The 24826-nt window shown below is 40.9% G+C and overlaps 1 protein-coding gene across 2 annotated transcripts in view; it reads right to left on the bottom strand.

Annotated features, from left to right (window-relative positions):
• VRK1 (VRK serine/threonine kinase 1) overlaps positions 1 to 24826 on the bottom strand; it is a 56322-nt gene that overhangs the window by 11049 nt on the left and 20447 nt on the right. Inside the window, exons 9-13 of one of the 2 annotated variants that reach the window (XM_024219344.3) lie at positions 23841 to 23961; positions 21138 to 21196; positions 19375 to 19553; positions 6911 to 7016; positions 6534 to 6609 (exon numbers count right to left, since the gene is read on the bottom strand). In XM_024219344.3, coding sequence (XP_024075112.2) covers positions 6534 to 6609; positions 6911 to 7016; positions 19375 to 19553; positions 21138 to 21196; positions 23841 to 23961 — 541 coding nt within the window. The remainder of the gene's footprint in view (positions 1 to 6533; positions 6610 to 6910; positions 7017 to 19374; positions 19554 to 21137; positions 21197 to 23840; positions 23962 to 24826) is intronic. The other variant, XM_024219342.3, reaches the window with a different exon arrangement.

Genomic DNA, 24826 nt, shown 5'->3' with positions numbered 1-24826 from the left:
GGTGGCCAGCACATCCCTCGGCCCACGCTGCTTCCCACAGCCCCCATTGGCCTGGAGCGGCGAACCGCAGCCAGTGGGAGCCGCGATCGGCCAAACCTGCGGACGCAGCCTAAACAAACCGGCCCAGCCCGCCAGGGGCTTTCCCTGAACAAGCGGCGGCCCGACTTTGAGAAGCACAGGTCTAGAACCTTTATCTCAGCATCCCATCCTGAGGGGACATGTACCCAGTCAATATGAAGACAGTATAAATCCACCATTATTATTGAGTTCTCTCTCATTATAACCTTTCTAATCTCCTGGAGCATTTCACCATCACCATCCTGGGTCAGGTGGGGTTGGTAGTATATTCCTACTGCTATACTCTTATTATTTAAGGATGGAATTTTTATCCATAGAGATTCTATGGTACTATTTGATTCTATGCTTTTCTTCATAGATAGTGCCACTCCCCGACCACCATAACCTACTCTGTCATTCCAATGTATTTTGTACCCTGGTATTACCATGTCCCATTGATTATCATCATTCCACCAAGTTTCTGTGATGCCTATTATATCAATATCCTCATTTAATAGCAGGCACTTAGGTTTGCCCAACTTATTATTTAGACTTCTAGCATTTGTATATAAGCATTTATTAAATTTGTCACTTTTTACTTGTGATGAAATTGAATGGCACTCTTTCATTTGACTGTTTCTTCAGTTCCTTCCTGTATTTTATCAACTTCTACCCTCTCCTCTTTACTAGGATACAGAGAATCCCCATTAATAGAGCCTCCCTTATAATACATGTGCTCCTCCGCAACTGTCAGCTTCCCCCCACCCTTAGTTAAAAAACTCCTCTATAACCTTTTAAATTTTACATGCCAGCAATCTGGCTCCGTTTTGGTTTAGGTGGAGCCTATCCTTCATTTATAGGCTCCTCCTTTCCCAAAAGGTTCCCTAGCTCCTAATAAACCTAAACTCTCATCCCTACATCACTGTCTCATCCATGCATTGAGATCCTGCAGTTCTGCCTGTCTAACTGGCTCTGCGCATGGAACTGGAAGGAACCATGGAGGTCCTGGGCTTTAATGTCTGTCTTAGCAGCCTAAATTTGGCCTCCAGGACCTCCATGGTTGCTTCCAGTTCCATGCGCAGAGCCAGTTAGACAGGCAGAACTGCAGGATCTCTCTCCTACCTTTCCCAATGTCATTGGTACCTACGTGTACCACGACCACCGGTTCCTCCCCAGCACTGCACATAAGCCTGTCTAGATGTCTCGAGAGATCTGCAACGTTCACACCCATCAGGCAATTCACCATGCACTTCTCCTGGTCATCACAAACTCAACTGTCTATATTTCTAATGATCTAATCTCCCATTACTATTAACTGTCTCTTCCTAATAACTGGGATTCCTTCCCTGGAGAGGAGTCCTCAGTGAAAGAGGACATCATGACTTCTTCTGGAAGGAGGGTCCCAATTATGGGATCGTTTCCCTTTGCTCTAGTTTGATGTTCTCCTTCCCCAAGACTTTCACCCTCAACAGCACAGAGGTTAGGGGTGTACCACGAAGTCTCATATATGTACCTCTGTCTCCCTTAGCTCTTCCAGTTCAGCCACTCTGGTCTCCAAAGCCCGTACTTGGTCTCTGAGGGCTATAAGCTCCCTGCACCGAATGCACACATATGCCAACTGCCCACAAGAGAGGTAAATCACACATGCTGCATTCAGTCCAATGAACTGGATAGCCCCCACTCTGCTGCTGTATTTCTGCATGCATTCTTTTTACCTCTGCAGCTTTTTTGTTTATTTTTCTTGGGAGGGGAGGGGGCATTTATTGCCTAAATTCAGAGAATGTTAATCAGGTGTTATCTGGTTCTCCTGCTCCTTCTCTAAAACTCCCTTGCAAAACTTCTATTAACTGCTCCTGCTCACTAGCTGCTCCCGTTGCTTAAGAGCTGTTTTCTTAAGCCCCTTGTTGTCCAAGTAGCCCTGCCCCTCCGCCCCCCGTTAATGATCCTGAAGGGCTTAGGGATCAAAGGCTCATTAAGATGCTCTCAGCCTTGCCTAGCAGGCTGTTAGACTCAGCAAATGGCCCCCCAAACAGACCACACACTATACTTCAATCAAGTAGCAAGCACACAAACTAACAAACAACAAACTCATCCCAAGGGTAACATAGTTGCTCCTCCTTCCCGAGGAGAACTCTCTCACAAAACTCCCCCGTTAGCTGCTCCTGTTCGCTAGCTCCTCTGGTTGCTTAGGAGCTGGCTTTTTAAACCCCTGTTCTCCCTGAGTAGCCCCAGCCCTAGTTAACGGCTCCTAACGGGATTAGGGAATCTGTCCTCTAGCAGGTAAACTGTCTCACTATCCTGGAACTGACCTTGGCCCCTATGAACGCTGATATCTGAGATGGGATAATTAATGATTTTTCATAATTTATCAGGAGGCCCAGCTGGGGAAACAAGGAGAAGACGCAACTGAAGCTTGTCAGAGCTTCCTGATATGACCTGCCTCCATTCACTCAGCCATCTACGTATGGATTGATATGGGTGCTCTTTTTTCTCAGACATACTGCTACCATTGCAAAGCATTTCATGAAGATCCTTCATACTGTAGAGTCCAAAAGACGGTACCTAGTTCAGGAAGTGATTTGGCTCTGCTGTAACTTTCAGGTTCTTCCTATAGGGTGGGTGGATGGCAACATGGAAGTACAGGTCCTGTAAGTCAAAAGCCACAAACCAGTCTTGAGCCTGAAGAGATGGAATGATGGAGGCAAGCATTACCATGCTGAATCTGAGACAGCGCACATATTCAGTCTCCTCAGGTCTAGAATAGGATGAAGAACCCTTTCTTTGGAATAAAGAAACAAAGGGAGTAGAAGCCTCTTACCCTGTACTCCTAAAAACTTCTCCGATGCTTACAGATGAAACAACAAGGCCACTTCTTTTAGTAATAGCTTCTCAAGAGAAGGGTCCTTGAAGAGGGACTGGGTGAATAGTGGGGAGCAAGCAAAGAATGGCTACAATGTCCACCACCCACTTGTTGGCTTTATCTCTGACCACACCCAATAGAAAGGGGCAAAGCAATTTCTGATTGTCATCGCTGGGTTGGATCCTGACATGGCTCCCATCCAACCTGCTGCCTCTGGGATGGAGCCTGGTGCGCAATGGAAAAGGATGACTGCCATCCCATCTCCTGGTATATCAGTGTGAGTAATCTGGTTGGTGACTGTAGGGTACAACAGCGTTCTTTGCCACTGCAGGAGCTGGTACTGAAATGGCTTAGGTGTAGATCCCTAGTAACCTCAGCACTGCCCTCAAATCCTTGATGGAATGGAGTGCCTCATTTGTGTTATTGCAGAACAGCTCCATTCCCTTGGAGACTAAGTCCTCTATAGTTGCCTGGACTTCTCAGAATCCCAGAGAGCTGTTGCCATGAGACAGATCTTATTGTGATTGCCATGGATATGCCCTAGCAGCTGTACCAGACTAATCCATTTGCTGTCATCTGGCTCCCTTCGATAGCATCTCTGAACACTTCTCTACAGTATTGTGGCTTAAATAGGATGGAAAAATATTTTCAACAGGGCCTGGTTGTTTGTGATACAGAACTGGAGCAAGCCAGATAAATATAACTTGTGACCGAAAAGGTCCAATTTCTCGGGATCCTTATCTTTCAGAATCCCCTTAGTGGACCTGTTTTTTTTCCTGGACCACAAGTACTGCTAGTGATCCTGCTGCAGGATGCCCAGAAAAGTGTTCAAAAGCCCTTAGGTGGTACCTAGTACCTTTCTACTTTGCTGGCTCCAGTACACCTTCATTAATTGGGAGGGAAATTCTTGATAGCACTAAGCAGCTGTGAATGATGAACAACTTGTGTGTGTTTCTCTTGGATCAGTGTCTCCACATCCAAGGTTTCAGCTATCCTCGAGAGCAGGTCTTGGAAGGCTCTAGAGTCATCAACGGCTGGTGTAGGGGCTGAAGTGACTGTCTTATTAGGAGAACTTGAAGACTCCTTCAGTGGAGAGGGCAGTCTCCACTTGCTTATGAGGGGCTTCCTCCATTTCTGGTGAGGGGCCTGGCCATTCAGGTCGATGATGATCAAAACCACCTCCTTTTCCTGGACACATGTGACCATGATCGGTTTCTTGACACACAGGAAGGTGAACCTCCGTAGGCCCAAAAAGGCCAATGTGGAACATTAAGGGTACTGGCCAGATCGCTGTTGACTTGTCCACTGCCAGTCACACAAATGCCCAGAATGGAACATTTCTAGAACTCCCGCTTAGATCCTTTTATGGTCCGATAGGAGAGGTTCCCTATATGATGTAGGGGAGAAGGAGTGAGTTGGAAATGGTGAATAGAAGTACAGCCTCTGGGAACAGTGGTCCTGCTGGGGTAAATCCAGGTCCGGGGCCTCTGGTGAGGTGCCTGTCCTGGTACTAAGGAGACAGGAGATGTCAGTACTTCCAAGGCATATCTCAGTACCCATATGGTTCCGGTGTCAAAAACAGCGTAAGTAACGCTGTCTCTTGCACGTTCTTCAGTCAGCACCATGCGCCCAGCCCTTAACATCGAGGAGGACTTGGAAAAGGCATCTCTGGAGGAATGTTTTAAGTCCTCCTAGAGGATGAATCCACTACACACACTGAGCTGCATTTGCACTTGGTGTGGGTCTGTTGCTTGGCACTTTGTAAAAGCAGATGACATGGGTCTCCTTGTCCTGGAGTCTGTGCCAAAGCACTCAGTGCAGAGGTCATCGATGCCAGAGTGCAAGTGTCAGGCTAGTCAGTGTCTTAAGTCTTGGTGCCAGTGGTCTTGGAGCCCTTTTTGATGACTTCTGGCTGGAACAAGTGGTCAGGTGCCTGCTTTCTACAGCACTTGCTGTGGATAGTCTCCTCTATTCACATTCCATGGATCTCTCCTCTCCAGGATCAGACATGACTTTCATGGATTGCTGAAAGAGGTGTAATTTGAGCCTTGTCTCTCAATTTTCAAGTGTGGGCCAAGAAGGAATGACAGACTGAGCATCTGTTGGGGATGTGCCCCTCCCAAAGCAGAAAAGTCATCGGCTGTGCTTGCCAATTAAGGGCACAAGATCATTTCACAGTGGACAGAGCTAAACCCATAGGGGTTAAAAAATCCACCATGATGACGGCTAGCACGAAATGCCTCAACCCTCAATGGGGTCACCACCTGGGTTTTATTTAAATTTTTTGGAACATCCAAATCAGTTAGAAACATGGAATTGAAGAGGGTTTTCTTCATAATATAATTTGAAGTGAGTTTGAAGCTCAAGGAAGAATACCAGATCGGACATTTGCCAGGTTCTGTCTTGTTGGCATACATGGTAAGAGGGAACTGAGGGAGTGTCGCAGCCAATCCACCCTTTAAGCCCTCACATGAGAGCATGAAGAGACACAGGACATGTATGGCCCAGACATCGTTACACCGTTACTCCGAAAAGATTCCAAGCTCATGTGCATAGGCATGTGCACCTTCAGAGAGACCCAAACTGATACAAAGAACTGTTTAATATTGAACTCAAATTTTAGAAGGCAATGCAATAAGTAAGGATATGCATCAGTCATAGAAGATATCATAAATATTTTAACTAGGAAGAACCAAAAACGCAGTTTTCAGATTTGGATCAGGTTTAGGCCAGTACCTGCGGTTCAGATTAGTGGCCAAACCACTAGTAGTGTATAGATTTGGTGGTCACAAAAATCATAAAATATTGTGTTATCTGGTCTTAATTAAAATCTGTTTAAACTATAGAATAAAATTCAGCATAAAACTGAATCCCTCTGTTGCCAGCATAAAGTGTAATCTAGTTAATTAACAACCTTCGAGGACTGAAAAAAATTATAAACTGAAGTCAGCAATACAGAAACATTCATATTAAAAATGCACAAATCATTTTTTCATGGTCAGACTTCTCTGTAATGTAAACAGCTGAAACATGAAGGGACAATGTCAAACTCGGGTATGAAACTAGTCTGATCGCTGTAGTTCATGTCATGCTATCTAGGTATTTATACCAGGCTCAATTCATAAATTACAAATAATTCTACTTCAAAGTGTAGCATCACTTTTTCCCCTGCCTTCCTTCTTTCCTGTCTGCATTTGCCATAAAATCAGTTTTGCTTGTTAAAAACTCAAGTGTCTCTGACTTCCACTGTTTTGTTATTTTTATAGTGCTTAACCCTGGACACTGCTTTGCACTTTTATTTGAAAAATATAATCTGAAACAAAAATTCTTCAGAATCATTTACTATTTTTCTAATTAGTTGAATTTTTTTCTCATCTGTGTGAGGGATAGATAGCAAAGGCTAAAGCCAGAAATAGCATGAATATGCACTACACAAGTTTTCTCAGACAGCTCTACCAATGAACCTTAATCTTGATTTACAGTAACCCTATTGTACTAGCCTACGGTTTTTTCTAAGAAAAGCAATTATGTCAAACTGTACCAAATTATTTTAATTCTATTTTCATAATTCTCTATCCTTAAAACTACTCCTTTCCTTTACTTTAAATCCACTCACTGTTGTAAGCTGCTGCTGCTGCTAGCCTCTGGCTGTAACATGCTGTGAGGAATTGGTCCTGAGGAGTCAGCGTTTCCTGACAGCGAATTGGACAAGACAGGGGAAGAGAAAAATGAAAACGAAGGGGGAGAATGACCAATGGCAAAAGGGGCAGGGAGCAACTACCAATGTTTATCGACTAATAGTCCCATCAGCTTTATATGACATGCAAACATAATGAACATATTCATATAATTGCTGTACGTAGGACAGATAACTAAATCTCAATTTTCCTAAAGTTACCTGCCATGAAAGCCAAAAAATTTAAAGGTAGGACTAATTCTTATCAGTGTGGGAGTGAATAGCACAGACTAATGGAAGTATGGCTCTTGACTTACTACAACGAGCAGGTCTCTTCTTTCGTGGACTTTCCACATCTTCCATGTCTGTTCCAGTGCTTTCCTCTGTTGTGGCTGCTGCTGATGCCGCTGCCTTTCTTTTCTTCTGTAAAAAAGAAAAGAAAGTGGTTGAGACAACAGCAGAAATTCCAAGTAGACTGACTAAATAAGAGTGAGGTAGAAGATATTTACATGTGTTTACAATATTTACAATATTACATGTGTGATATTTACATGTGTTACTCTGTGATTCTAAGTCATTTGTCCCACAATCTCCATAACACCGGATCTGAATATTCACTATACTCTTTATGCAGAAGGCAATTGACTCAAAAATATTAATCTAAAAGTTAGACACAGTACTGATTACAATATACAATTTTAAACAGTTCAGTTTTACCTTTCCACAAAAAGCTATTTGTTCACATTTTAAGAATGTTTTTATTTTAAACTATAACAATCCACATTTCTAAATCAAGGCCTCTCTAATTTTAGTAATAATTTAAATTTAATAATTATCAAAGAATCAATCTATCCTAAAATAATACAGAAAAATGTTCTTACCCAACATTAAAATTAATTACATTTTTAGTAATTAACATATACCATATTAAGTCAAACTTTATCTGAATCCAAAGGCTTAAAGCCTTTTTTTTGCACAGCTAAAAAGTATCTAACACCCACAGACAGCTTTTTTTTTTCCTAATGGCAACTATAGGTTCTCTTCCAAGGAGAGCTAAAAGGGAATGCTGAACTCTATTCAAGACACATTATCTTAAAACTTCTGAATATATAGAACTTATCTGTGTATTACAATTAATCCCACTGTTGCAAAGTGTTCTTAAAGTGGCTATGGAAACTTTCTTAAAAAAAAAAAAAATCACATCATTTTGCAAAGGATGTATTGGCCCACATACATAACTTTGCTAAACATTGGGAAAGTTTAACTTGCTTTTTTATTAACCGAATAAGAATGTACTGCTTTACTAAAATATCTTTAAAAGTGTTACAACTTCACATAGCTGATAGAAGGGGAGAGCACATTACATCTTTCTTTTCCAAAGTGTTGCTTCATGATTACCATCTAAACCCTGCTGGGCTGAACAGATTGGTTCGATAATTACATACAATAACTGCAGTGGGCAGGTAACCCTCAGCTGGCACAGGGCAGCTCCCCTGTGAGAACTTCCATATGCAAACTGCACTGATGGAGTGCATTAGGTACATCTTTCCTGCCGGTGCACAGGCCTGATTAACGCCAGCCAAGACTCCAAGGTTAGCATGTCAGCAGATTTGTGATGCATTAGGCAGGAATAAACACAGACACTTTTGTTCGTTCTGACCAAAATTAAGGAGGAATATTTCAGCACTGTATTGCCTTTATACAGGAGATAATGCATTCCCCCTGATTGTACTGTGAGAGATTTTAAATGCTCATCGTAAAAACAGATATCAATTACATTCTACACAAAAGCAAAGTACATTTATCTTGTTTCCAAGATTATTTAATAAAAAAAAGGATCTCAATCTTGATGCAGGTGAATCACATGGCAACGGAAATCAGGCAGTACTCATCTCACAAAAGCAACACCTGTGTGTTTGAAACAGAATGTGAGAAGGAAGTATGAATCACTGTAACCCATATTTCCACTGTTTATTTTCCAACAATTATGGAGTGCTGTCAGTGTGCTAAGCACGGAAAAAACATAAGACATTGCCCTTACTCCAGGGAGTTTAGTTTAACAGTCACAGAGGCTTCCTCTGGAATATAATGTTGGTATCTTCTTGTTATGCTAGAGCTTGTGCACAGAACAGAACAATTATGCAATGATCTGCCTCTGTCTTCCACTCCCAGCTTCTGGTAATCTGAGACTGAGGGTCACCCCGAGCATCGGCTTGCACCCCTGACTATTTTGATTAACAGACATTGACGGATCTATCCTGCATTAATTTATCCAGTTCTTTTTTGGCCACCACATCCCACAGCAATGAGTTCCACAGGTTAGTTATGCATTGCTTGAAAAGTACTTCCTCTTATGTGTATTAAATCTGCTGCCTATTAATTTCATCAGGTGACCTCTGGTTTTTGTATTGTGTGAAAGGATAAATAACTTCTGTTCACTTTTTCCATACCATTCATGATTTTATACACCTATCATATCCTGCTTTAGTTGTCTCTTTTCTAAAGAGCACACCATGGATTTATATAGTGGCATTACAATATTTTCTATCCCTTTCCCAATAGTTCCTAACATACCATTAGTCTTTTTTGACTGCTGCTAAAAATTCCGCTCAATGTGTGAGAGAACCATGCAGGGTAATGCCAAGACTTCTTTCTTGGATGGTAACAGCTAATTTAGAACCCATCATTGTGTATGTATAGATTGGATTATTTCCCCCCCCCCCCCAATGTGCATAACTTTACACTTAACAACACTGAATTTCATCTGCGTTTTGTTGCCCAGTCACCCAGTTTTGTGAGATCCCTCCGACTCCTTGCAGTCTGCTTTGGACTTAAATATCTTGTTAGTTTTTGTGTCTTTAGCAAGTTGCTTCTCAAATTCTCTCATTGCCTGCCTTATTATATTTTTACATTTTACTTGCCAGAGTTTGTGCTCCTTCCTATTTTCCTCATTAGGATTTGACTTCCAAATTTTAAAGGATGCCTTATAGCCTATAATGGCCTCCACTACTCTGCTGTTCAGCAATTGTGGCATTCTTTTGGTCCTCCTACCATCTTTTTTGATTTGGGATATACATTTAGTCTGAGCCTCTATGTTTTTAAGTAGTCTCCATGCTGTTTGAAGGCATTTTACCCTTGTGACTGCTATTTTTAATTTCCATTTAAGAAGCGTCCTTCTTGTGTAAGTTCCATTTTTAAAGTTAAACTTCACTATTTGTTTTTGGTACTTTCCTCACTAGAATGATGCTAAATTTAATTACTGTTTATACTTGATCATAAGTCAGTTCCTTTATAAGCCGACCCCCACAAGATGGATAAGTAAAAATGGAAAATTTTTATAACCCGTTCATAAGCCTATAATTCAGGGGTCAGCAAACTTTGGCTCCCGGGCCATCAGGATAAGCCGGTGGCAGGCCAAGATGGTTTGTTTACCTTGAGCGTCTGCAGGCACAGAGATAAACCTAAGTAAACGAAGTGTCCCGGCGTGCCAGCTGCTTACCCTGATGGGCCGGGACAGCAAATGGTGGGGAAATTTTTTTTGGGGGGGGGGAAGCTGGGAGTCGGGAGTAACCCCTGTGACCACCCCCCAAATGACCCCAGCCCTAGCCCGGGACCCCCACACTCTCCCCATCACATCCCTTCCCACCTTATCTGGGGAGGATGCCTCTGGCCTGGCTGGAGCTGCTCCGGCAGGCTGGGCAGCGCACCCGCAGCTTGCTCTGGTGGGCTAGATGGGCGGCGCAGCTGCAGCACGTTCCAGCGGGCTGGGCCAGGCAGCACAGCCGCAGCGTGCTCTGGCGCCCGGGTGGCGTGGCCACAGCCTACTCTGGGGGGGTGGGGCGGGGCCGAGCGGCACGGCTGCAGCCTGCCAGCCCTGGAGCTGCAGCTGCTTTGGAGGCTGGGGGAGAGGAGCGTGGCCAGAAGCGGAGCGACTCTGGCCCTGCCTCTTCCCTTCTGGCTCTGCTGGCTGTGCTGCCTCTCCTTGCTCCCTCTGTTGGGGGGAGGGGCTGTGTCCCACCTCTCCCTCTCTATACGTGTTCATAAGCCGACCCCCTTCTCCGGTGCTTCCCTTTTTTACTAAAAAAATTCGGCTTATGAACAAGTATATACGGTACATTATGGTCACTATTCCCAAGCAGTTCAGCTACAATTACCTCTTGGACCAGATCTTGTGTTCCACTTAGGACTAAATCAAGAGTGTGGGTTCCAGGAGTAGAGTGCTCCAAGAAGCAGCGATTTATGGTGTCTAGAAACTTTATGTCTACATCACACTCTGAGGTGAAATTTACCCCATCAATATAAGGATAGTTGAAATAATCTACTATTGTGTTTTCTGATTTTGTAGCCTCTCTAACCTCCCTTAACATTTCATAGTCACTATCATCCTAGTCAGGTGGTCAGTAACATATTCCTACTGCTCTATTAATTATTCAAGCATGGAATTTGTATCCATAGAAATTCTATAGTACAATTTGATTCATTTAAGATTTTCACCTTATTTGAATATACTTTTAAAAACAAAAAACAACAACAAAAGAAAAACAGTGCCACTGGCCTATCAAACATAACATACCCTGTAATTCCTATATATTTTGTACCCTGGTATCATTATGTCCCACTGATTATCCTCATTTCATCAAGTTTCCGTGATGCCTATTATATCAATATCCTCATGTAATACCAGGCATGCTAGTTCACCGATTTTATTATTTAAATGTCTAGCCTTTGTATCTAAGCACTTGTACATTTTGTCAATAGTTAGTTGCGTGCCTTCATGTGTTATGTTTAAATGAGACTTATATGACTGTTGCTCACTAGCTCCTACCTGTACTTTACCACCTTCTTTCCTAACCTCTATGCCAGGACACAGAGTTCCCTCTTCAATAAATTCATCAGGGGATGTCTTCACCTGAAACATTGGGCTCCTCTGCACTTCTTGGTTTTCCCTCAGCCACTAGTTTAAAAAATCCTCTACAACCATTTTAATTGTATGTGCCAGCAGCGTGGGTCCATTTTGATTAAGGTAGAACCCACTCATCCTTCCTGTATAGGCTCTTCCTTCCCCAAAACGTTCTCCACTTCCAAATAAACCTAAAACTCTTCCCCCTACACTGTCGTCTTATCCATTAATTTAGACCTTGCAGTACAGTTTGTCTTCCTGGCTCTGCACATGGAACTGGAAGCATTGCAGAGGATGTTACCATGGATGTCCTGGACTTTAATCTCTTACTTTGCAGCCTACATTTGGCCTCCAAGACCTCTCTCCTACCTTTCCCTATGTCATTGGTACCTACATGTACCATGACCACTGGTCCCTCCGCAGCACTACCTACAAGCTATCTAGATGTATCAGGAGATCCGCTACCTTTGCACTCGGCAGGCAATTCACCATGTGGTTCTACGAGCCATCAAACACACAACTTTCAGGAAAGGGGGACTTGCTTGGTGAGAACCAACTCCCTCTCTCCATCCAGCAAGCCTTCTGGCGTGCTGTAAGACAGGCCCCTGGCAGTAGGAGTAGTACAACCCCTTCCATTCTATCCTGAAACCACAGCTGAAATACTGGACCTAGAAAATCTAGTATACATGGAAGGGCTTTCGGGCATGGTATGTTACTGCAACAGAAAGTACACTTTGCCACAGCCAGGTCAAGCCTGAGTGACAGTGTGACTTTATGTGTCAGATTGCAATGAAGGGAGCAAGCCCAGCCCTGCGGGACAAGAGCTCCTACTACTGCGGGGTGAGTGAGGCAAGCTTCCTTTCCAACTCTCCCCCCGTCCCTGTGGGGCCTCCTCTCTGGGCTGGGCCAGGATTAGATTTACAGTGCTGGGCTGCTGTGGGTGGCTGGTGCCCTCTTGGAAGGGTGAGGAGGTGATAGCAGAAGAGAAGGATGCTGGCCTAACATTTTGGGCCACACACATGAATTTGGCTGCAGTTGGTGGGTCACGTTAGTAAAAAGTTGGGAACCACTAAGCTATGAGACCTATATTCTGCTCTCAGTTTAAAAACTTCAACAAAACCATTGCAAATGAATGTAAGCTGACTAGGCCTATGGCACCCCACCAGAAGAAAACAAAAAGGGGCACAATAAATAAAAACCTCAATGCATGCAAACAAAAACACCTATAGGTAAGTAATGTCGCCATCTAGGGAATGGTGGTGATTGACCTGGCTAAAGGAAAATACATTAGGTTTTTAAAACCTAGGGCCTGATTCAATAGGAAATATATACAGTCTTCTGTGCTGGACAAGGACACAAGAGACTCAGAAAGTCACAGATGTTGGCTCTGCAGCAGGCCAACCTAATACAGCAAAGTCAGCCAACCAACAGAAACAGATTTCGTTCAGCACACAGATCCAAACCACACTGATCCACAGGGGAAGGAACTCATGTTAATGAGCTCTCCTTGCTGGGCAGATCTTTACACATGATTCAGCAGAATATTAACAATGAAACTATGGTAATGCAATTTTTAACCAGGGGATTAGTTCCCATGCAAAATCGTAACTTAGGTCTGGTCTACATTGCCACTTAAGTCGATATAAGTTATGTTGCTCAGGGGTGTGAAAAATAATCACCCACCTGAGCGAAGTTGCTTACATCGACCTAACGCAGTGCCTACATTGCGCTATGTTGGCGGGAGACGCTCTCCTGCCGACTTACCTTCCACCTCTCTGGGAGATGGAATACAGAAGTCAATGGGAGAGCACTCTGATCAACTTATCGTGTCTTCACCAGACCTGCACTAAATCGATGCCGCTGCAATCCAGGCCGTGGCCGCAATTTAAGCATGCAAGTGGAGACAAGCCCTTAGAAAAGCCTGAGGTATTACTTCAGAGGACTTCAATCTCCTATAGCTTTTGGTTTGGTTTCATACTTTCTGCATGAAATCTTTAACGTATGGCTGACTGAGCAGTTAATATCAGACACTATCTTTTCAATCAATACTTGTAGAGAAGCATGTGTGCACACAATTCTGTTGCTGTTAGAGCAGCCAAAAAATCCCACCTGCAAACGTAGTGGACTACCCTTGATCTTCTTGTCATCAGTGGAGTCAAGATTTTTATCAATTATTTGTTTATAAGTCACTGTTTTGTTATTAGCTTTAACATACTATTTCACTACAATAAGTGAAAAATTCTTACCCTTCTGCTGTAAGTTCGTTTAGAAATATGTTACTGATTAACATTACTTTGTATGACATAGGGCTGTACAAAATACATACAAAGAATAATGTTTCAATACCTATGTTTAAATACCTAGGCCCATCTCTCAATCACAGAAATGTAGAGCTGAAAGGGACTTGAGGGGTCATCTAGTCCAGGCTCCTGCACTGATGCAGGACCAAGTAAAACCTAGACCATCCCTGACAGGTGTTTGTCCAACCTGTTCTTAAAAACCTCCAATGATGGGGATTCCCCAGCATCCCTTGGAAGCCTATTCCAGTGCTTAACTACCCTTATAGTTAGAAAGTTTTTCCTGATATCTAACCTAAACCACCCTAGTTGCAGATTAAACCCATTACTTCTGGTCCTATCTTCAGCAGACATGGAGAACAATTGACCACAGTCCTCTTTATAACAGCCCTTACTATATTTGAAGACTGTTACCAGGTCCCCACCCCAAGTCTTCTTTTCTCAAGACTAAATATGCCCAGATTTTGTTTTGGTTTTTTATGAGGAAAGGTTTTAAAAAGGATTCGAAAACCTGGCCTATCATTCTTGCTGCTCTCCTCTGGAATCTCTCCAATTTATCCACATCTCTCCTAAAGTGTGGCACCCAGAACTAGATGCAGTACTCCAGCTGAGGCCTCACCAATACAGAATAAAAACAGGACATTTACAAGCCAGGTATTACACACAGAACTCGTTAATACTGCCCAGAATATTAGCTTTTTCCACAACTGCATCACATTGACTCTTATGCAATTTGTGATCCACTATAATCCGCAGACCCTTTTCACTACTCCCACCTAACTAGTTATTCCCCTTTCTGTAATTATGCATATGAATTTTCCTTCCTAAGGGTAGTACTTTCAACTTGTATTTACTGAATTTCATCTTGTTGAATTCAGACTAATTCTCCAGTTTGTCAGGCTCCTTTTGAATTCTAATCCTGTCCTCCCAAGTGCTAGCAACCTCTCCCAGTTTTGTGTCATGCATAAATATTATAAGCATACTCTTCACTCCATTATCCAAGTCTTAATGAAAATATTGACTAGTACCGGACCAAGGATGGACCTCTGATGGACCTAACCTGCTACCTCTCTCCAGTTTGACAGAAACCCATTGATAACTACTCTTTGAATACAAAAAGAACAGGAGTACTTGTGGCACCTTAGAGACTAACACATTTATTTGAGCATAAGCTTTTGTGGGCTATAGTCCATTTCATCAGATGCATAGAATGGAACATAATAAGAAGATTATTTTATATATATATATATATATATATATATACACACACACACACACACACACACACACAGAGAACATGAAAAGGTGGAAGCTGCCATACCAACTCTAAGAGGCTAATTAATTAAGATGAGCTATTATCAGCAGGAGAAAAACAAACTTTTGTAGTGATAATCAAGATGGCCCTTTCAGACAGTTGACAAAAAGGTGTGAGGATACGTAACATGGGGAAATAGATTCAATTTGTGTAATGACCCAGCCACTCCCAGTCTCTATTCAAGCCAAAGTTAATGGTATCTAGTTTGCATATTAATTCAAGTTCAGCAGTTTCTCGTTGGAGTCTGTTTTTGAAGCTTTTCTGTTGAAAAATTGCCACCTTTAAGTCTGATACTGAGTGACCAGAGAGGTTGAAGTGTTCTCCTACTGCTTTTTGAATGTTATGATTCCTGATGTCAGATGTGTGTCCATTTATTCTTTTGCATAGAGACTGTCCGGTTTGGCCAATGTACATGGCAGAGGGACATTGCTGGCACACGATGGCATATATCACATTGGTAGATGTGCAGGTGAACAAGCCCCTGATGGCGTGGCTGATGTGATTAGGTCCTCTGATGGTGTCACTTGAATCGATATGTGGACAGAGTTGGCATCAGGCTTTGTTGTAAGGATAGGTTCCTGGGTTAGTGTTTTTGTTGTTTGGTGTGTGGTTACTGGTGAGTATTTGCATCAGGTTGGGGGGCTGTCTGTAAGTGAGGACTAGTCTGTCTCCCAAGATCTATGAGAGTTATTATTCTTATCTTTCAGGATAGGTTGTAGATCTTTTATGATGTGCTGGAGAGGTTTTAGTTGGGGGCTGAAGGTGAGAGCTAGTGGCGTTCTGTTATTTTCTTTGTTGGGCCTGTCCTGTAGTAGGTAACTTCTGGGTACTCTTCTGGGTCAGTCAATCTGTTTTTTCACTTCAGCAGGTGGGTTTTGTAGTTTTAAGAATGCTTGATAGAGATCTTGTAGGTGTTTGTCTCTGTCTGAGGGATTGGAGCAAATGCGGTTATATCTTAGAGCTTGGCTGTAGACAATGGATCGTGTGGTGCGTCCTGGATGGAAGCTGGAGGCATGTAGGTAAGTATAGCGGTCAGTAGGTTTCCGGTATAGGGTGGTGTTTACGTGACCATCGCTTATTAGCACAGTAGTGTCCAGGAAATGGACCACTTGTGTGGATTGGTCTAGGCTGAGGTTGATGGTGGGATGGAAATTGTTGAAATCATGGTGGAATTCCTCAAGGGGTCCTCTTTTCCATGGGTCCAGATGATGAAGATGTCATCAATGTAACGCAAGTAGAGTAGGGGCGTTAGGGGATGAGAGCTAAGGAAGCGTTGTTCTAAGTCAGCCATAAAAATGTTGGCATACTATGGGACCATGCGGGTACCCATAGCAGTGCCGCTGACTTGAAGGTATATATTGTCTCCAAATGTGAAATAGTTGTGGCCACATTGGCTAATGAGAATGTCACATGGGACTGTGTCAAAAGCCTTATTAAATCAAGATATACGTTTACTGCTCCCCCCACCCAGGCTATAACCCTGTCAAAGAAGGAAATTAGGTTGGTTTGGCGTGATTCATTCTCGACAAATCCATGTTGGCTATTACATATAACCCAATTATCTTCTATTAAACAATCCATCTGTAAGCATCTGATCTGTTCCAGTAACTTAACAGGTACCAAAGCTAGGATGACTGGCCTATAATTCCGTGGGCCTTCTTTGTTCCCCTTTTAAAGAGCGGTATTATGTATGCCCTTCTCCAGTCCTCTGGGATCTTACCTACCCTCCATGAGTTCTCAAAGATAACTGCTAACAGTCCAAGATTGTTTCAGCTTGTTCCCTAAGTATCACAGGGTGATTTTCATCAGGCCCTGCCAACTTCAATATATCTCATTTATCTAAATACACTTAAACCTGTTTGTTCCCTATTTTGGGTTGAATTCCTTCCCCACTGTTGTTAGTACTGTGCTGAGTATCCGGTCACCACTAGCCTTTTTAGTGAAGAGAGAAGCAAAATAGGCATTAAACACCTCAGCTTTCATGATGTCATCCATTATTAGCTCTCCTTCCCCACTAAATACAGGACCTACACTTTCCTGTCTTTCCCTTGCTCCTAATATATCTATTGGAGGGGAGGGATAGCTCAGTGGTTTGAGCACTAGCCTGCTAAACCCAGGGTTGTGAGTTCAATCCTTGAGGGGACCACTTAGGGATCTGGGGCAAAAATCTGTCTGGGGATTGATCCTGCTTTGAGCAGAGCTAGATGACCTCCTGAGGTCCCTTCCAACCCTGATATTCTATGATTCTATGACCCCCTCTTCTTAGTGTCTTATGTCCCTTGCTAGATGTAACTCATTTTGAGCCTCAGCCTTTCTGATTTTATCACTACATGCTTGTGCTATTCTTTTGTATTCTTAAGCAATTTGTCCATGTTTCCACATTTTGTAGGACTCCTTTCTGATGATTAAAGAGCTCCTAAAGGAGCCATATTGGCCTCTTATTATCTTTCTTTTGCCTGGAATAGTTTGCTGTTGCACATTTAATAATCTCCTTGAGAAACTGCCAGATCTTCTCAACTACTTTATCCCTCAGATTTTCTTCCCATAGTACCTTACATACCTATGTACATACCTCTGAGTTGTTGAAGTCTGCTTTTTTGAAGTTCATTGTCCCTATTCTGCTTCTCTCACTCCTTTCTTTCCTTAGAATTTTTACATCTATTATTTCATGATCAGTTTCACCCACATTGCCTTCAACTTCACAACCAATTCCTCCCTGTTAGTGAGGATCAAGTCTAAAATGTCTGTCTCCCAGTTACTTGCCTTTGTCTACCAAGTTTTGTCCTATACAGGCAGTAACAGTAATGCTTATTTGGTTACCTAGCTTAAATTTTAGTTATATTAATGCCTCAGTATCATTCTTCATAACATATTCCACATTTTAACTTTTCCCCAAAAAATTAGGGAGCAGTTTTCATGAAATGATGAAATTTACATCTGTAAATAAATTTGCTAGAGGGTTTTCTGCATATGTATAGTACTATAGCTTTCACTAAGAACAGGTCCCACTAGCATATGTTTCTTCTGTATAAACATCCACACAGACTCCACACAAGCAGTTGCATACTGACAATGGGAAATCAGTATTTACCTATAAAGTTAATATGCTAGGATCCTTTTCTGAAATGTGTGAATTATAAAATCTCCTCCATGGTGTAAGTATGATTGTACATTTTACTAATTGCAAAGAGCTACTTGTGCAAATGTTCTGCACAAGGTTCCATATGTGAGAGACAATTTAGAGTTCGGTCTACTTAAATACAAGTACCTCTGGAAGTATTAGATTTTTGTCGGTAAACATCCATTTCATCATACACATACAAACCAACAAAAAATATTTCCATTGATAATCTAAATGTACAGATAGGCAAAGAAAAATGTTGCTTGAGAACTTAAGAGTTTGTATCTTCTGACATGTGATGCTGACAATTTGTATTTTAATAGTTATAAAGCTAACTTGCTGAATCTCAATATCTACTGTCATTAAATAATTGTCTGCCCCCCGTCAATTTCCCAACTGTGAAAATTTAAATTGATAAAATAAATACTTAAAAACAAGCATTGCTATTATACATCAAAATTATAGTAAAAACATCTGCCAAGCCTAAATAAAGAGATTAATATACCCCTAATCTAGTACTATACTAATTGTGAAGAACACCTTTTTGTTCAGTGCCTAGCACAATGGGGTCCTGGTCCATGGCTGGGTCTCCTAGGTGCTACGATAATACAAATAATAATACTGTACACAATACCTGAATTTCAGTAGCAAATTGATGACATAAGGATGTTCATTTAAAAGTAAGTATTTAGGTATAGTTATGTAAGGTAAGAAACCTGAAATGAAACCAAAAGGTAACTAGACTTCTGATTTTACCTCACACTTTGGCCCATCTGGAATTTTTTAGACTCTTGGGAAAAAAAAAAAATGTGTAAATTAACTGCAATGTTCATCTGTTCAAATGTCATTACAACTAAATATACATTCTCTTTCCCAAGGTATTATTTACTGCATGTGAAAGTATACCTGCTAACATTGTGCTATATTAAAAACTTTCAGAGCAATTAGTTAAATTAAAATTAGCCCATGTGTCTGCTTATGAAATATGCTGTAAAGCTAACAAACAGTTGAGACTTACTTTCCTTTTTCCTTACTTTCCTATTTGGGCTAATTATGACATCCATTTTCCATATAATTTTATTTAATTCTTTTATTTAGTTTAAAACTAGATCCATTAAAAGCTGATTTTAAAAGTAAAAAGAAACAACCTTTTGTACAGGCTTGGTTCGCAAATCTCCATTCTCTGAAAAACTGAAGTCCAGTATGCCATCATCCTTTTGCCCAATAGCCTTAAGACCTTGCAAAAGTATTTCTCGGAAATGCTGATAAAGAGGTTTCTCTTCATAGCTCAATAACTTCACCTTTTCCATGTACTTGGCTATTTCATCTGAGGGAATGGTACATAAAATTAATTTCTATTTAAAGCAGTTGGTAATCAATAGGTTTTACCAAAAAATGTGAGAATTATGTATACACCCTTTTTGGGATTCTTTGATATGGATATTTAAACATAATTATAGCTGTTTAATACAGCATATTTTAGAAATAAGAAAAAAATCATCCCAGGGCTCATTAACAAATTATCACAGCACCACTTTTCTACATTCATTACAATGAAGGAAATATTCAGCCTTTAAAAACTATTTTTGAATATGCTTATCTCCTCTACAGTGAGCCTTTTATTCACTGATATTTCTTCCCTGCATTTAAGATGATCTACTACAGGTGAAATAAGAGCCTGAGCCCAGAACTTTGCCAGGTAAGTTAAGGAGAAACTATTTTTCATGTATTTTATTTTAATCAAACGCAGGGACTTTTCATCATTTCACCTTTAAAACTATATTTGCTAAAATACTAATAAGCATGAAACAATCTTGTATTGACAATTAGGATTGGGTGACCCAAGAGAATTTTTCCATTTCTAATTTCTGCAAAAAAGCATGTATAGTTAATGTCAGGACTTTGAAAATCTGCTAGCCAACTCTCATATGGCGAGTCACAAGCTTTCCCAGACAAGTGTTTCTTTAGACTCTAAATTTATTAAAAATAATTAATTTCTAACCCTTACAGTTGTGAAGATGTTTCCAACTAGAAATGAGTGCGAGCCAGAGCAATGCTATCTTCCAGTCTGCAGACTAAACTAGTGACTGCTACTGTTCACACCTTTCCTATAACCGAAAGAAAACTTACCTGTCTTGTAAATTTAATTACTGCTATTCAAAACATTGGTCAGTTTCACTTTACTGCTGTTTGGGAAGGCAGAAGCAGAGGCAGCTTCTGGCTCTAGTCACTGGGGAGAACTTAAAGGGTATGTCTGCACAGCAGCTGGGAAGTATGACAGAGTAGACAGACTCGCATTAGCATGCTAAAAATAGCAGTGAACACTACCACCTAGGTGCAACCCAGCCAACAACGTGGCCTGGCCCAAGCCGCTATGGTTGCTGCAACATCCACACTGCTATTTTTAGCATGCTAGCTCAAACTAAGCTAGCATGAGTCTGTCCATCCATGCTGGGAATCACACCTCCTAGCTGCAAGTGCAGATATAGCCAGAGAGGCGATAGGAGGAACAGAATATCAGAGACACCTCTCCCAGATGGACTACATGCTGACAACAATCTGACACCCACTCAATCTTTCCAAGCAGCTGAAGTGTCATCTGTCTGTGTTTGTATTCAACTCAATACAGAAGAAATTACTACACATACCCAAATATTAAAGTAGTTATTGCCACATGAAAATGGGAATTTCAGATATGCTGTGAGTGCATTCCTGGCCTAACTGAATAATCTACCTAAACCCTATTAAAGTTAGCTGTAGTATGGTAGAGGTGGCCAGTCAGGTTTCTTTGAGGAATGAATCATTAATGCTTTATTTCAATGTGCTTTATATTTTTTGAGAGACTAAGGATTAAATGTTTGTCTAATAGAATAAAACCCCAAGTACTAATATTTTTAAAAGCTCTTCCTACCTGGTTTTTCTGTCTCAGGAAAGCACTTGTTCATCAAATCTGTAATATTCTCACTATATCTGAGAAATAAAAGTGGAAGAATCAATAGTTTAGATTGTGGATAAATTATATTTAATAATTGCAAAACAGCTTGCTCATTCACAGCTGATCTGTATTTCTTTTAAAACATATATTAAAGCATTAAAACTTAAGAAAAAAATTTAAATATTGACATGCAAATAAAAATAGTTTTAATATTGTATAATCCTTTTCTTACAGTCCTTTTGTTTTGATTCTGTTACCTTTTACACTTGTCTAGTGATTACAGCAAGAAACCGGAAAATCGGAAGCCTCAGTTTTGTTTCTATCTAGGTAACAGGCTCCTTGCATGACAATATCTGTGCCAGAGTCTTCCTTTCTGTGAAAGGGGAATACTTATCCACATTTGTAAAGTGCTTTGAGATCTTTGGATAAAAAATGCAACGTAAGCACTTTAAATTCTGCAGGATCCTTGTGATCACATGCTCTTCACTTGACCTAGACAAGAAAATCCCCTCTGCAGCGCCAGCTGAATCCCTGCTTAAGGAAACAGAGTTGCAGCACTGTGTTGTTCCCGAGCAACTGACTTTATAAGCTAAGGAACAAGGTTGAGATCCAGGTGTGAGAAAAACAGAAGAAGAAATATCAGAATGCAGACCCTATATAAAATTGAACATCTTATATTTAAAGTGAGTTTCATCTTGAGATGCTTTAAAGTAACTTCCCTGTGTCAAGATGAAACTTTCAAAAGGCAAGCTACATGACCTATAGCCCCGTTCCAAGTATTACTGTAAATTGTCTTGTTTGTGAAAACAGTGGCAATATTGGTCATAAGATTTTCTTTATTTTTAATTTAGTTACTAAGCTGTTGGGTTTTTTTTAAATCAGCTACTTTTATAGCATTTTTCATAATACATTTTCCATCAACTGATGACATGGCACAAAGACCTTTTGCCTAGATAAGACCATGCCAGCTTCCTCACGTGGTTTAATGTCCACCATTCATATATTCGATAGATCGATAGATAGATAGATATAGATAGATAGGGTGGGGGGGGGGAGGTGTAGGGGGCAGACTTTCAGTCCCTGTAGTACATAAAATCCCAGATATTTTAAAAATTAAATTACTAGTTTAAAAAAGGACTTTCCCAGAATTGACACAAGCTAATGACCTAATTCAAACCTGATTGGACCATATTGCTGCATGGCTCCAAGGTAGGTCTTACACCTGATTTGTCCATACACCTTGGAGGGAGATGATGCAAGGATGAGTAAGCAAAGTTCACAAATTATAATAATCAACGGGAAGTCCAAGAAACCATCAGGATTAGCCACCACACAAGAACAGAATTCTAAGAAGGAAACAATTAGCTCTCAGCTATGTGTCAGTTATTAGATATTTTCATTTCAGTACTGAATTTTTAACCAGTTCTAAGTCCCAGATTTGATTGACATTGGTTATAACTCCCAACTAAAGAATTCAGACCGGCACCTTCCTATAATTCTCTTTAGCATTTATAAGGATTATTTCTAGAACTAATTTGATGATTTAACTCATTTTATGACATAACTCCAATCCAATGCAAAGACTAATTCATTGATTGGATATTATTTGGTAGTTGTACTGCTTTATTCTTACTTTAGTTTAATAATAATAATAGTTAAGTAGTGGTGATTTTTATTTTGTTTTGGTTGAATTATTTTAATAAAATTTAACAAAAGATACAGAGATGCACTTCTTTCAATAAGCAACATGGGCCCAGAACCTTTGTGGTCATGGGTGAATATATCAGCCAGTCAACATAAAAGACTTTGGCTCTCTCACCAACCACTCCAAACTACATACAGGTAGAAAGTATGGCTCAGAAGATGTTCTACTTTAAACCCTCATATGTCAATTCCTTCTTGCATCCATGCAAGGTCAATTTCTGCTCTAGCCACTGCTACTCAGAACTACTACTACTCCCCCTTGCACTGCTGCCTTTTATCAGATCAGCAACCAGAAGAGGAGAGAAGCTGCTGCTCTGAGAAACATTGAGGCAGCAGTGTTAACAGGAGGGACAAGAAGCTGCTCTGAGCAATGACTGACAGGTAGTGGTGGCAAAAGCAGTACTGCAGGCACCTGACAGCACTTACTCTCTGCTAAGATGGCAAACAGAGGAAATGAGGGAGGATGATCCATTGTTTAGGGCAGTAGTCAGGAACTCAGGAGATCCAAGTTCAGTTTCTTAATCTGCCAAAAAGACTTCCAATGTGAATTTCTGTAGGCTATTTAGATTCTGTGCCTCAGTTCCTCATCTGTAAAATGGGGGTGGTAGTGCTTTGACTACCTCACAAGGGTGCTGTGAGGGGCTAATATAAAGATACTTAACAGAGGGACATGGTGTTGACAAGTACAAAAGTTAAGAGGGGTGTAATTAGAGAAGATGTAATTATTATTTTGAAGGTAGGATGGGAATAAAAGGAAGGGAATGTAATCAAGGGGGAGGTTGAAGGGGAATATAACCTACAGTTTTGGACTTCATTATAACTCTGGAATCTCCATTCCAGCCTGCAAGAGTAGACATAGTATTACAGCTCCTCACAGAAGAAGCAGCATTGTTTATGAATACATAGTATTGCTACACTGAAATATTTTTATTCCTAGATTGAGTTTCAAATGAGAAAATATAATAAGTTCCTTACCTAATTTTTGAATCTCTGACATAGTTGGGGTCTTTTAAATTGTCCTCCCATGGTAGATGGCCACTGAGCCAATGAATCATACAGTAACCTAGAATTTCCAAGTCACCCCGTCTTGATGGAGCTACAAATATATATAAATACATACGCACATTTAAAGTTAAAGTTTGTAAACACAGTAAGACAACTGGAAGCCAAAGTTAACCGTAATTAACAACTACAGTATGCTTTGAGTTTATTTCAGAGGGAAGCAGGAAGGAAAGGAAACAAGAAGTATTGCTCAAATGGCTGGAAGACTGATAAAGGAATTTGAAATTAATCTCTCTTTCTTCCGCTCACGAATATGACATGCTGCAGTTATCCCAATTTCTGAAGCATTTTAAGTCCTCGCATTGTGACAAAATAGAGTGAGTGAACTGACTGAGTTATGTTCAAAACATTTTTACTTCCCCATTGCCCAAAAACAGGGAATAGCGTTGAAATGTGAGTTCTTCAAATTATTATTCCACAAATGGAAATATTTCAGATTTCCTGAATACTGAAACATTGCTTGCAGAAGATTCTGAAATCCTATATGTTGACAAGACGAGGAATATAACATATTTGCTTTCACGTGTTCCACAAGATACCGATTAAAATGTTATTAAATGTATCAACAGGAAAATCCCCTTTCACCTGGGCTAAAAATTGACTAACAGACCTTAGAGTTTACATCCAAGCAGATTTTAATTTTTAAATTAAAACTTGTGCAAGACATCAAAAACTTTCCTAAACATTCAAATATAACACTTCTACTGCATTTCTATTGCAAAACCATGCTCTGAAGCGTCCCTACCCTCTGTTTGACAGAAACTGGGAATGGGCAACAGGGAATGGATCACTTGATGATTACCTGTTCTGTTCGTACCCTATGAAGCACCTGGCATGGGCCACTGTCAGAAGACAGGATACCGGGCTAGATGGACCATTGGTCTGACCCATTATGGCCG

The sequence above is a fragment of the Terrapene carolina genome, unplaced genomic scaffold, assembly GCF_002925995.2.
Source record: "Terrapene carolina triunguis isolate 2854851 unplaced genomic scaffold, T_m_triunguis-2.0 Scaffold96, whole genome shotgun sequence".
Classification (NCBI taxonomy): Eukaryota; Metazoa; Chordata; order Testudines; family Emydidae; genus Terrapene; species Terrapene triunguis.
The sequence above is the reverse complement of the archived record's forward strand: the minus strand, read 5'-3'. Positions and strand labels throughout refer to the sequence as shown.